At 38.9% G+C, this 14,831-nt stretch overlaps 1 protein-coding gene across 1 annotated transcript in view; it reads left to right on the top strand.

The window, feature by feature from the left end:
- CCNYL1 (cyclin Y like 1) overlaps positions 1–11,888 on the top strand; it is a 103,628-nt gene extending 91,740 nt beyond the window's left edge. Inside the window, exons 9-10 of the mRNA XM_089671208.1 lie at positions 6,822–6,984; positions 7,182–11,888. Of these exons, the coding sequence (XP_089527334.1) occupies positions 6,822–6,984; positions 7,182–7,298 (280 nt within the window). The 3' untranslated portion in view covers positions 7,299–11,888. The remainder of the gene's footprint in view (positions 1–6,821; positions 6,985–7,181) is intronic.
- Positions 11,889–14,831: the final 2,943 nt, after the last annotated feature.

Consider the following 14,831-nt stretch of genomic DNA (forward strand, 5'->3'; position numbering starts at 1 on the left):
GATGCTGAGATCTGTCTTTCCTTCTTTTTTTTTCTTTTTTTTTTTTCATGTGTGCCTTCCAATGTTGTCCTAAGGTGCTTTTGCATTCTCACTTGTATGGAGAGAATTGCAGTTAGACTCTCACAAATTCCCAGGTATACGAACTAAAATAATCAAGCACTGTCAGCAATCGTATTTTTTATCCTTCTGTGTTAACAACATTAGACCTCGGACTAAGATGAACAGCAACCAACGTGCTTGATGCACTTTGGATGGGTGCTTGGGTCTACTTTATGATGCATTCTCTGTCAAATTTAAACATCCATGGCAGGTTTAGATTGGATTGTGACTGACAAAAAGGAGCCTGGGTGTGTTTGGGAACACCTGTCGTGTATTTCAAAGCGGTTTGCAATAGCATGATGATGTGGGAACCCATTTTTGCTTAACAAGAAAGCACCAGGGAAGGCTTACACCTTGATTTTCAGTTTTTTGTTTTTTTGTTTTTTAAATGCAAATATTAGAAAATTATTTTCCAAGCATATAGTACAGTAAAGCTTTTGTGTTACAATCATCACTATTAAAAATAGACAAGCAAATATTCAACAGTTCCAGGAGAAAATAAACAAGAAAAGCAGTCACCCTAGGTAAAGTAAGATCACCAGTCCATTGATTGAAAAACTTATGCTATGTGAATGTAGAAGTCCTCTCAAGACCAGCCAATCTGTTTGTATGAGTAACATGTAGTTATAAAACAACACATAGAGCAGTAGCCTGGGGTTATAAAAGCGGACAATAATGATGAATTTAAGAATAAGAGAAGGGAGTAAAAAGGGTAACCACTTGCCCTCCAGAGGATTTACCCCCCACCCCCTTCCTGACCAGGTAATTTTTTGTGATATGGCGCTTTATTTTAACAGACAATTGCATGGTCATGCAACGTTGCACCAAAATTAAATTTATGTCCTGTTTTCCCCCACAAATGGAACTTTCTTTTGGTGGTATTTGATCTCCTCTGCAGGTTTTTTTTTTTATATATATATAAACATAAAAACCGACAATTTTGAGAAAAAACATTTTTGACTTTTTGCTATTAAACATTTCCAGCAAAAAAATCTAATTTCGTCATAAATGTAGGCTAAAATGTATTCTGCTACACATCTCTGCCGGGAAAAAACAAAAATCCCAGTACGTGTAAATTGGTTTACGTGAAAGTTTTATAGCATCTACAAATGGCAGTATATATACTGGAATTTTTTTCTTTTCTTTTTTTTTATACTAGTAATGGCAGCGATCAGTGACTTAAGCGGGACTGCGGGGGCATTCTGACACTTGGGGGAGCTGACTTTGTGTCACTGACATCCCCAGTGACACCAATACAGTGATCTGTGCTAATAAAAAGCACTGACACTGTACTAATAGCACTGGGCAGGAAGGGATTAACATCTGGGGTGATCAAAGGGTTAACTTTGTGCAGGAGCTGACACGGGAGAGATCTGTATTGTTTACATACAAATCTCTCAGCTGTCAGTGATACTTGGTGATTGCCGAGTGTCGGTGGGGAATCACAGGTGGGAACCCAGTGATCGACAGCCGAGGCCGCCGATGTTGGCGTGGGTAGGGCTTGCGCACGCCTCCTACCCGGAACTGTGATTTTGCGCAGCCCTGCTGCTTTGTAGCAGTATTTCTGCTATAGGGCGGCGAGTAAGTACGGTATAGAAGAGAAGGTTAGCAGTGGGCTTCAGGGGGACATGGGAAAGGATGCGATCACAGCCACAAGACATCTTATGGGCCTTGAAGTGGGTTTTTCTGGTCCAAAGCGCAGAAGTTTTCCACTTTGCAACAAACCCTCTTGAGATCAGAGAAATCAAAGTTTTATTTTTTTGTTTTTGTTTTTTTGGTGTTTTTTTTTTTTTTAGCAATCATTAGTGCTGCGTTCTCTGGACTAAACAGTAGAGGGACCTTTTAGCTTATCAGAGCTCAGTTCAAAAGCCTGGATCTCTAATGTTATTGGGGAGCATTAGGGTGTGGAATGGGCAGCATGCACAACTGAAAAAGCACCATCAATGCTGACCAGGTTTTAGAGCAGCATATGCTGCCAAAGTATTTTTCATGGTAAGCCTTGCATATTTCAGCAGGGCAATGCTAAACCACATACTGCATCTATGACAGCAGCATGGCTTCATAGTAAATGAGTCTGGGTGATTAACTGGCCTACCTGAAATCCAGACCTTTCACCAAGTGCAAATATTTGGTGCATCATGAAACAAAAAATATAAGAAATAAGACCCAGCAATGTGTAGTAGTTAGAATCTTATATCAGGCAAGAATGGGACATTTGTTTTTCCAAACACCAGTAACTGGTCTCCTCAATTCAGATGTTAAAAGTAGAGGGGATGCTACACCGTAGTAAACATGACTCTGTCACAACGTTTTTGGGTTTTTTTCAAATGTATTGCCATCAATTTCAAAATTACTTTATTTCTTATACATTTTCTCAATTTAAACATTTGATATGTTTTACACTTTCTATTGTGAATAAAATATGGGTTCATAAGATTTGCAAATCATTGTGTTTCTATTTTTATGTTTTGAGAATTGGGGTTGTATATATATTTGGGTTTCGTTTTTCTTCTTAGGCCCTCTTAAGCAGTACAGCAAATGTGGAAAAGAATATGTACCTTCACAAATATCTAGCCCCGTAAAACAGGTTTTTTTTTATCTTGCCTTTTTATTAAACAGTTTTGTTTCAAAACAACACATGCTACCATATTGAAAACAGTCAGGTGTGTCCTCAGTTTGATGCTAGCCAAAAAAAGTGACATTTAACCTGATTACAAAATATCTACTTCAGATGCAAGAGAATTTACTTTTAGAAATGTTTAATACCATTAAAATAGATCTTAACTGTGATCACATAATGAAGTAAACTCAAGTTATTCCTCCAGTCAAATACTGTATAAATATACCATTGACGCATGGGCTCCAGGATTGCAGTTGTACTATCTTCCTTTAACTCACTTGCAGACACACGACACTAGAGCAGATGAAAGGAATGGTACTTGCTGTTTATTAGCTCTGATGAACTCTGCAACATTATCACGGGATTGATAACAGGAAAGGGCTCTTTTTTATTATTACTAAAGTACAGACGTATCAACAAAAGAAGTGGGCACATCACCAAGGCAACAAATGGATCGGCACAGAGCTGCAGCTATTATCTTGGTGAAAAAGGGCTCTTCAGGCAATATGGACTCATCACATAATAAATAAATAAATGGCACTATGGAACAAGGAATTCCCCTGCCCCCTCACAGGCATAAAAGAATCAAAACTTGTCAGATATTAGGATCAGTAAACCGCCACAGCCACTGGCAATCTAAGCTACATCAATTACACACCTGTTGTCGTTTTTTTTTTTTTTTTGCCATTTATTAGTCAGTAGAATGACCCTATTTTTAATTTGTGTTACTAGACAATAGCCCCGCAGACTACTACCCCATCTTTGTGTACATTATGAATGAACAAATGATGTTACTTCTACAACTGCACATTATTAATTAATAATAGAGGAATTGCTAAAATTGATCTTGCGATTCACTGTATACAATCTGGTGGCAATGTCTAAATCAGTAGACATCACTACATATCAGTAGTAAAATACATACATGAATGATAATGGTGGTGCAAAATAACACCAGGGTCTACAAAACTAACAAATTTCCCTTTCCCTAACTCTGCAGCTAAATTATGTGAAAGATCTATTGCTATACTTTACAAAGGTACATGCAAATATTTTAGGAACCTATGGATATTTCCATAGTTGTCTATTGTGTGCAGAAATATATTCCCCTACTTTCCACAATTATTTTTTCTGATGAGAAACTCTAACCCCTTAGTGACTAAGGGTAAAACAAATGTTGATGCCTGAACACAATTTTGCAACTTTGACATGTGCGATACCACATATGTGCATATTATTGTACATACCCATGGTACAGGGCAGAAACAATGGTGCACATTTTTTTTATTTTTTTCTCTCTTTAATCCTATCTAAAACACACTAACTGATACAAATTACAAAAAAAAACAGATCTTGTACCCTATCACTGACCTAGATCAAACATTGATCTAGCTATTTTTTCTTTAATTTTTCTTTTAGGTTTTTACTTTTTTTTTTTTTTATTACACACACACTTTTTGTTTATTTACTTCTTTCTCCCTGCAAGGAGAGAGAGATGCAATGGATCTCTCCCTTCTTTCAGAAAGAAAGATAAAACGGGTGGGTAGTCTGTACTGTGACTGATCAGTGTGATAGTCAATTATAGGGACCTGGAGTCCTGGGTCCCTGTAATTTGTATGGAAAGCACAAAGACAGATACGCCTATATGCAGCCCCACGGATAAAGTTTCAATTCTGTGAGGCATCATGCATACTGTCGGCTGGAAGGGGTAAATTAAGGCACTGCATGGATTTCAGCTTCTTCTCCTTTTAACCCCTTCTCTCTGTCCTTTAGCAGACATACTGCTATAGAGCGGCAGGGGTACGTAAAATCACGTGTGTGTGTGTGTGTGTGTGATTTTGCGCGATTTTGCGCACACACCCTATCCGCACCGCCATTCGCGGCCTCGGCTGTCAATCAACAGGTCCCGGCTGGTGATCACAGAGAATTACTGACGGAGGGAGAGAACTGTATGTAAACTATACAGTTTTCTCCCCTGTTAGCTCATGCACACTGCTTTGTATGGCTCTGCAGTCTTACTTTGACCTGGAATGCTTGGATCTGGTCCTGACACATCCCAAGCAAATATTTCTCCCAGAAAAATTATTTAAGACCACATACAGTGGCTATAAAAGGTCAACACACACCTGGTAAAATGTCAGGTTTCTGTGATGTAAAAAATATGAGACAAAGATAAATAATTTCCGAATGTTTTCCACCTTTTAATGTGACCTATAAACTGTACAACTCCGTTAAACAACAAACTGAAATCTTTTAGGTGGAGGGAAGTAAAAATAAAAAACTAAAATAATATGGTTGCATAAGTCTACACACCCTTTAACTAATACATTGTTGAAGCACCTTTTGATTTTATTACAGCACTCAGTGTTTTTGAGTATGAGTCTATCAGCATGGCACATCTTGACTTGGCAATATTTGCACACTCTTCCTTGCAAAAACACTCCAAATCTGTCAGATTGCGAGGGCATCTTCTGTGCACAGCCCTCTTCAGATCACCCCACAGATTTTCGATCGGATTCAGGTCTGGGCTCTGGCTGGGCCATTCCAAAACTTTAATCTTCTGGTGAAGCCATTCCTTTGTTGATTTGGGTGTATGCTTTGGGTCCTTGTCATGCTGAAAGATGAAGTTCCTTTTCATGTTCAGCTTTCTAGCAGAAGCCTGAAGGTTTTGTGCCAATATTGACTGGTATTTGAAACTTCATAATTACATAGACCTTGACGAAGGCCCCAGTTCTAGCTGAAGAACAGCCCCAAAGCATGATGCTGCCACCACCATGCTTCACTGTTGCTTTAATTCTGAACGCAGCTATATCCCCAGTTATAAGAGGGTGTGCACACTTATGCAACCGCATTATTTTAGTTTTTTTAATGTTTACTTCCCCCTCCCCCAAAAGATTTCAGTTTGTTTTTCAATTGAATTGTACAGTTTATAGGTCTCATTAAAGGTGGAAAAAGTTCTGAAATGATTTATCTTTGCCTAATTTTTTTACAGCACTGAAACCTGACATTTTAACAGGGGTGTGTAGACTTTTTATATCCACTGTACTTATGAACTGAGATGAGAGACATCCCACACTGAGATTCTCCATGAATGTTCTAGGCCTAATGGTAATTGTCTTTGAGGCAATACAATTTCACCAATTCTGTTTAAGAATTCTCAAACAAAAGAAAATAGGCATTGATGGAAGCCACTTTTCCCATCAACATCTTTGAGCTCAGAGCAGTCATACTGGCTCTGCAGCACAATTCCTGTACTCTGCTCCTTTGCATCCAAAGAAAATCTGTGTACATTGTCTGAACGTAGTCAGAGCCCCTAAAGTATACCTCAAGATGGTGCTCAAATCAGACAGATGGATTCCCTATTTATCTTGGAAACAGGGTGTCCCTTGTGAGGTCCTGAGAAAAGTCCACCGTTGCACTGTGGATACAAAATCTGATTGCAAGAGCTTACATTCTCAGAGAGAAATCTCCTTCTGTGCTGTTATGCGCCAATTCCACCAGATCATTAGCAGTTTAATGGGCATTTCAGCATCAAGCTGCTGTAGCACAGTTGTGTAAGGCTGCTACCTATTTTTCTGTTCATAAAGTTTTACCAGGTGGATGTCCAATATTTTTGGCTGCAGAGCTCTCGTGGCGGCTCTCTAGCAGTGAATCTTATGACCTTCATTGGGCCTGTTAGCACAGTTCTGTTTGTCTTGTTGTTGCCCTCCTTTCTAATTCATTACTTGGGGCATTCCATGTTGTATGAACACTGTCTTGTACTATACAATTAAGATAAGAATTTTGGCTCCTCTGTTAATGTCCATATCTTGGCATACTGCACAGGATACCCCCCTTCCATTCCTTTGTTTGCACTTCATTGCTTACTACAAAACTGAGAATGCATGGAGTGGGTGGGAGGCACCCAGGGTGCATGTCCTTCTTAAGGTTTGCCAGTGTCCAGTCACCTGAAGGTACACTATAACCCATGGCATATGAATACATTTCCTGTGTTCTGTACTGTACTCCAAGATATAGAATTTGTAGGGAAGTCAAAATATTTTTTTGTTACAACGTGCATTTTTATGCCAATTCTCTTTGTGTGTTTTAATTCTAATATTAGGAATGAAATGGAGAGACACTTCCTTGAGCTGCTGCAGTTCAATATTAATGTCCCTGCCAGTGTATATGCCAAATACTACTTTGACCTGCGATCTCTAGCAGATGATAACAACCTTAGTTTTCTTCTGGAACCCCTCAGTAAGGAAAGGGCACAGAAACTAGAGGTAAAATCTGGTTCGATTTGCTTTTCTTTTTTTTTTTTTTTTTTTTGTGTATAAATTGATATTCAGTACCTATTGTGTTAATTGCAAAAATAATTTTTTTTATAATATAGCTTTTCTATCACTGCACAGACTGTTTTTCATTAAAAACCTATTTATTAAACTGTGCACCCTAAGAGTGTTGTATTTGTTTTACTTAGGCTATCTCCAGGCTGTGTGAAGATAAGTACAAAGACCTATCTAAAGCTGCGATGAGGAGGTCCATCAGTGCTGACAACCTAGTGGGAATTCGGCGTTCTAATGCCATCATTTCTTGATGCAAGATCTACAGGAATGAGGCACAGCTACAACACTATTGGTGTGCAACATGAACTGCAGGCACCACCAAGCTTCCCACACTCTTCTGTACACTATATTGAGCCAGCAGTGTCTTCCAGCACAAGGGTTGTGGGGGGGCAAGAGAAATTGAATCCAGGGACGCTCAAGCCCTTTTTGAAAACTAAGGAGCATACACCATGGGAACACAGAAGAGGTTCTAGTAAAGAGCGGCACAGCTGCTTTACATGGAATAACAAATGGTGTATCAAAAGTGAAATCCTTTTCTCGGACATCCCTCAACCACCTACATTTGTATGCTTACTGTGTAGGCCTATAGCTGTGACCGATACTTTTTAACACTATATAGATTGACGTTTAGGCGCTAAAACACTAATTGTGTATTATTTTTTTTTTTATTGTCATTTTTTGTCCTATTGCCCTCTTTTATTTTCTATTAATTTTGGCTTCAGTTGTACATGATGTTTTAATATGTATCTTTCTAAACCATGCAAAGCCATAGATGAGCAAATAAAAAGAAGCTCAGTCGTAGGGGAAAAAAGTTATTTATTTTTTCCTTTTTATGCTGGGAAGATTCAGGATGTGTTTGTAATCAATCTGGCTATTTCTCTGTGCAATGTTTCAACTTTCAGCAATCTACCAGCACAACCACCAGAATGGTTTGGTTAGTATGGTAACTGTCCAAAGAAGAATGTGTTTGGTAATTTTTTTTTGTTTTTTTTTTAATGGGAACTGGCTTGTACTACTGTATCTAATGGTGCTCCCCCCATAAAGTATGCATTATAAGACACTGCAAAACAAAATAAACTTTGGACTTTTAAAATTTTACACCACTTGCTCATCTCTCAGTGATGTAAAGATGTATTTTGTGCACTACCTGCTGCTATTCAATGGTCCTTTTAATGCTGTCTTCTCTTGAACTGAAATTTGACTTACCATAAGCAGTTTTTTCATATCTATGGAAGATACAAATAGCCCTGTTGTACTTTAACTAATCCATACAGCATATCCTCTGTTGTGTATAAACGTGGAAGTCTTACTGTGATCATTTCAGACACTGAGACATGACACCCTACTTTAGCTTCATGATCAGTAGTATGTATCATGGTTGGTCCATACCAAATTCAGGCAGGACTACAGATATGCCAGAAGGACACAATCTAACTCCTGATAATAAAGCCAAGAAATAAATTAGTTCGTTGAGCTGATCATCATCGACTGTTAAACTACTTATACAGGGGAGGTTATTTTGTGTAATTCAACAAAGCTCTTTTGCTTGGCTTTTCTCCAAGCAGTCTCTATTCTAAAGCCTTTTTGTATGTACTGATAATATGCAGTGAAAGGATCAATCCAGCAACATGTGTATTTATTAAAAGTTCTGTTTATAGTTTTTGTTTTCTCCCCTAACCATATTTTTGTTTTATGTTACACTCCATAACTTATAGTATTGAAAATGTGACTAACAGTCTCCTGAGCAACACTCCATTAAAGCTTAACTCGAAGCAGACTTTTTTTTTTCTTTGCATGTGCATGTTGGTCCTTTCTTACTTTTTACAAATAAGTTCTCTGTTCCATGCACAGATATAGTGAGTGTGTGAAGCTCATTTTCTTTCCTGATGTATATGCCTTAGTCTCCCTCACATTTATTTATAGGGCCAGGGACTGATATGCCCTCTTTTCCTCCTTGGCCCACCAGTCTTGTCACTTCCATCCTATAGCCCTATTTACAGTCCGCAATCTGGGAGCCTCAGACTCCTGTTCTGAACCACCCACTGAAACAGCCTCGATTGATTGACAAGCCAGGAGACTCCTGGTCTGTCCACCTCCACTGACATCACAATTTTACTGACAGGCCAGGAGTCTCCTTGTCTCTCATACCCCTCTACACCTGTGATTGGTGCCCATTCATTACATCCCCATGACATCATGGGAACTGTAGGTCCTACAAGTAGAAGGAAAGAGGATGTTAGTCTTCCCTGCATTATACCTCCCATGGTTACCCAGCTAAAGCTGTTTTTTATGAATTGTAGAGATGGTTAACAGCGGAACTGTAAGGTATTTTAAGAACTTTATAGCAGCTTTTATATTTAGAGACCTGAGACTAATGTGTGATTTTTATTTACATCCTGGAGTTCATCTTCAACTATGTTTTTGACTCAACATCCCATTATTGCACATAGCCTAAAACTTTCAGAAATATCAAAGCCTTATTTACCTTGAAATAATTTTCTATAATTTGTGTTCTTCCTGATATGTATGTTTGTTTTTTTTCTTACCACACAACCAGTATTTTAAAAAATTGAAAGCTAATCATTAGTAGGAGTGCTTGCAAAGTCCCAAAAAAAATAAATTTTAAATATGTATTATCCCAAGGAAAAGTTTATTCAACTCCTACCCCCCAGCATTTCTTCATACATATCCCACTGTACCAAATATCCAAAACCTTCCACGTAGCATGTTATAGGGCAAGCTTAAACTGCTTTGGATGGTGATCAAAGAATTTGAAGTCAATAACCCACATGCAAGAAGGTGCAGCTGTTTTAATGAATGTATGTTTTTGTGTTAAGGAAATGTATTTGATCATTGTAGTTGAGATCTATGGTTATGAAATTTAACTCAAAAGCTACCCTGTCACCGAAGTAATTTTTAAATCTGAGGAACTGTTGTTCATACACTTTTGAGTCTTGATATAGTTACCACACAGCTGTGTTTGCTACAGAAGTGATTCTGAATTCATACCTCTGGGGTTTTTTTTATGGTAATACTGTGTGTTTTAGGCACATTTTATGTTCATTACAATTCATTCTGTCCTGGAAACCATACCAAAGATCCAGCAAGCAAGTAATTTTTTTTTTTAACATTGCAGTAAAACAAGTGTGAATGTTGCCTAATGGTCAAATAAAGTGTTACTAAGCCCACAACAGTAAAATCAGTCTGTATATGCAGTAGAACATGCTTGATATACACACTGTGGAACGTAAGGGGTTAATCCTCTGCATTATGTAAAAAGGCAGTTAGATCAGTTCTTCTCTGCCCCTCTTCTTGTTCAAATGTCCATGTCTTATCTCCTGATAAGACAGACTGAACCCATAGCCACATGCACATGCTCAGTTTAGTGTGTATTGTTAGAGGTTTTTTTTTTTCTTGGGTGAGTGCATGTGATCAGCACAGGGCCAATCAGCACTATCCAGACAGAGGTCAGTGGTTTTGCATCCTCCTAGAGCTGGAAGAAAACTCCTCTTATAAGCTTTAACCAGTGCTCTGCTGAAGTCACAAGACTGCTCTAACTGCTGATGAGAAAAGGTATTTAGCAGTTTATATTTACTAAAATAATTGCATTGCATTCCATGTTGTGTGTACTGTGGGAGACCAGATATAGTGAATGCAGGGTCCTGGATTTAGTAACACTTTAAAAGAGAACTTTTTTACTATTAAAAAAAAAATGCAAACCATACAAGATTAGAAGTTTGAAATAAGCAAATCCAGTCTGGTTTTATTCTTGTTTCCTTCCAGTTTCTGATATAAGAGCTCAGAATATACAAATTTGAGGCTTTCTTGATCGCAGTATCTGAGTGCCTTATGTTTGCGTCCTTTCTCAGTTCACATAGACGCAGCCATGTTTGTTTGACCAAGTACATACAAGTAAATACTAATGGGAAGAGCAGTGGAAAACCAAAACATGATATTAGTTGTATATATTTTTGTCTGCCACGGAATATACAATACCACAAGATCCCAAGTGAGTGGACATATTTTTTTTCTATTTAGGAAATCATATTTAATTGCACCCTAATAAATTATTTTGGATTCCTGCACACATGGGGGGAGTGCAGCAATGCCCTGATTGTACACTGCAACAGTATATACATTGATCACCCTGTGTGGTAAGTTAACCAAGACCTAAAAGTGTACAGCCACAGTCTGTGACCTAATGTGAATTCTGTTCAAGTACTTTTTGATTAATTTATGCAACCCATATTTGATATGCCAGTTTAGGCTTGATGATGTAGATGTGAAACTTTAAAACTGTTACATTTAAAACTGCACATTAAATATATTCTGCAGTACCAAGCATGTAAGGTTTCACTGTCTCTGCATAATAGCACATGCCAGTTTTATATGGTTGGCTTTTTAAATAAAGCACTGCTTCTTTTTTTTAACAGTCTTCAGACATACAATTGTTGGGTGACAGAGTTCCTTGAAAAGGTGATCTTCTAAAAGATCAGTAGAGGAAATTAAGCTTTTTAGTGTGCAACTTCTTGGTGTTTTATCATTTCTGTTTTGATCGAAAATAGCAAAAATGCAATAAAATCGGGGTCAGATCTGTGGCAGTTTGAAAAAGATAAACTGTGTAACAGAAACTAACTGTTATGGCTGTTATGTTTTTTTTAATTCCAGTCACTTGGACACTAGAGGCACACTGCACTGCAGCTTCTTTTTTCACAGGGACTCCCAAAAGAAAATTGGTTGACTGCAGGTATATCTTAAACTAATGTAACATTTCAGTTGGGTTTGCATTATGTTTATATTAAAATGAAATGCTAATATTAATAAACTCTATTTTAAGTAAATAGATTTGTCTTCTTTTGTCTCATATGAATTACACATTTTGTAGTTAGAGCTAAACTCTGGGAAACTGAAAAAAAAATATTATCCTTGCAGTGGGGCTACCTCTATACTGTAAGAGTTAAATGCTGGTTATTTCCCAAGGTACTAGGAAAAACATTTCTCTCTAAACCTTTTTCTCCCTCTCATCTGGCCGTCTGCACTCACCTCTTCTCCCTGATGCTCTGGGTCCTAGGGGTACTATTTGCACCTTCCCTTATAATGCAGATGACATCACAGCTCTGACTGCTGAATGGTCACTAAAGAGAAGAGGCTTGGGGGGACCAGACACATGAAAGAGAGCCTGTGGGAGGAAGGGATAAAATAAGTAGAAAATGCTTTGTACTGGTGTCCTAGGCAAAATAAGATTTTAACCCTTGCAGTGTGGGAGGAACCCCACCACAAGGTTAGTTTATTCAGTGTCCTGGAGTTCAGCTTTAAAGCTATATTGACTTCTATTTTCTTTTCTTTTAAAGGCTGAAGGAATCCTTTGAAAATGTGTCTGCTAGGGCTTTAATTTAAAACATCCTGAAGCTGGAATCTCACTGCTGGTTTCTTTGCCTGGCTGCTGTTCGGTTGGTACAGCTCATAAAGTACTCCAGCTTACTGGGGCAACATTGATGTACCTGATAGCCATTGCTAGTTCGCGCACAGTAATTCACCTAGGTTCATTGTGTTTGTGCTTAACCAGTGACTGAAAATTTTTGTATAAGCAATTCACGCTACCATACTCAAACACATCCTAGTTCTGTGCCCCTTGCTGCACAAGTTGCAATGCTTTTTGGGACATATAGTCCCTGGGTGCATGCATCAGGACATTGAGTACTTCTTCTCCCTGACCATTGAGAAGTGGGAGATGGACTGAGGGGTCACACAACCTTGACCTTTTATAGGTTAGTTGAATTTTTGCATATTAAAAAAAAAAAAAGTCTTTGAGCAGGGGCAAGAGTTCAGCACAGATTTCATGTTCTCAGTTTGAACTACAAATCTAGTAGAAATTTACTTCACCACAGCTTTGCTGTTATGTGATTGCTGAACAACTTCTGCTCCAGTGTGCACACTGCTAAATGAATGATCTACCCCTCTGTTGGAACTCCGTTGATGCTACATAGTTTACTAGCACATGCATCCACAACATAAGTTACTTGCTGGGGGAACCTCTGGGGGAATCCAGGATGGAAAAAGATCTGGGGGGCCTATAGATCACAAGCTCGGCAATGACATGCAATGCCAAGCTACAGCAAGCAAAAATTTAAGATTATATTTAAAAGGGTATCTACTCAAGAGATAGGAATATAATTCTAGCACTTTTCAAAACTCTGGCCTGGCTGCATTTTGAGTTTTGATCACTAGTTCTCAGGAAGGAGGTGCTGGAAATGGAGGACAACTACAAGCATTACACTTTTTTCTCCCTGGAAAAAGACATGCTTAAGCAGAGATATGATTGCGATATACAAATACCTCAATGGTGATTCTAGAATAGGGAGAAAACTATTTAGTCTTGGGGACCTTCAGAAGACATGTGGCCACTCAATGAATTTGGAGGTGAAGTAGTTAAACCTTAAACCACATAAGGGGTTATTTTTTGTCAGAGCAGTAAGGATGTGGAATTCCCTTCCACACTCGGTGGATTCAGCAGGACGTCTTGATAATTTAAAAGACGACTATTGAATGGGCATCTTAATGAACACAACATACAGTGAAGGAAATAAGTATTTGATCCCCTGCTGATTTTGAATGTTTGCCCACTCACAAAGAAATGATCAATCTAAAAATCGAATGGTAGGTGTATTGTAACACTGAGAAACAATAGCAACAAAAAATTCAGCAGAAATGCATGTCTAACAAATGATGCACTGATTTGCATGTTCATAAGGGAAATAAGTATTTGATCCCCTTCACAAAACATGACTTAGTACTTGGTGGGAAATCCCTTGTTGGCAATCACAGAGGTCAGAAGTTTCCTGTAGTTGGCCAGCAGGTTTGCACACATCTCAGGAGGGATTTTGGCCCACTGCTCTTGGCAGATCCTCTCCAAGTCATTAAGGTTTGGTGGCTGACGTTTGGCAACTCGAACTTTCAGCTCCCTCCACAGATTTTCAATCGGATTAAGGTCTGGAGACTGGCTAGGCCACTCTAGGACCTTAATGTGCTTCTTCTTGAGCCACTCCTTTGTTGCCTTGGTCATGTGTTTTGGGTCATTGTCATGCTGGAACACCCATCCACGACCCATTTTCAATGCCCTGGCTGAGGGAAGAAGGTTCTCACCCAAGATTTGACAGTACATTGCCCCGTCCATTGTCCCTTTGATGCGGTGCAGTTGTCCTGTCCCCTTAGCAGAAAAACACCCCCAAAGCAGAATGATTTCACCACCATGTTTGACAGTTGGGAAGGTGTTCTTGGGGTCATAGGCAGAATTCCTCCAAACACGGCGAGTTGAGTTGATTCCAAAGAGCTCGATTTTGTTCTCATCTGACCACAATACTTTCAACCAGTCCTCTGCATCATTCAGATGTTCAGTGGCAAACTTCAGACAGGCCTGGACATGGGCTTTCTTGAGCAGAGGGACCTTGCGGGCACTGCAGGATTTCAATCCTTGGCGTAGTGTGTTTCCAATTGTTTTCTTGGTGACTGTGGTCCCAGCTGCCTGGAGATCATTGACAAGATCCTCACGTGTAATTCTGGGATGATTCCTTACTGTTCTCATGATCACTGACACTCCACGAGGTGAGATCTTGCATGGTGCACCAGACCTAGGGAGACTGACAGTGGTATTTTGTTTCTTCCATTTGCAAATGATTGCACCAACTGTTGTCACCTTCTCACCAAGCTGCTTGGTGTTAGTTTGGTAGCCCAGTCCAGCCTTGTGTAGGTCTACAATCTTGTCCCTGACATCCTTGGACAGCTCT

This window comes from Staurois parvus, unplaced genomic scaffold (assembly GCF_062004578.1).
Source record: "Staurois parvus isolate SC_StPar_1 unplaced genomic scaffold, SC_StPar_1.0 ptg000011l, whole genome shotgun sequence".
In the NCBI taxonomy this organism is placed as follows: domain Eukaryota; kingdom Metazoa; phylum Chordata; class Amphibia; order Anura; family Ranidae; genus Staurois; species Staurois parvus.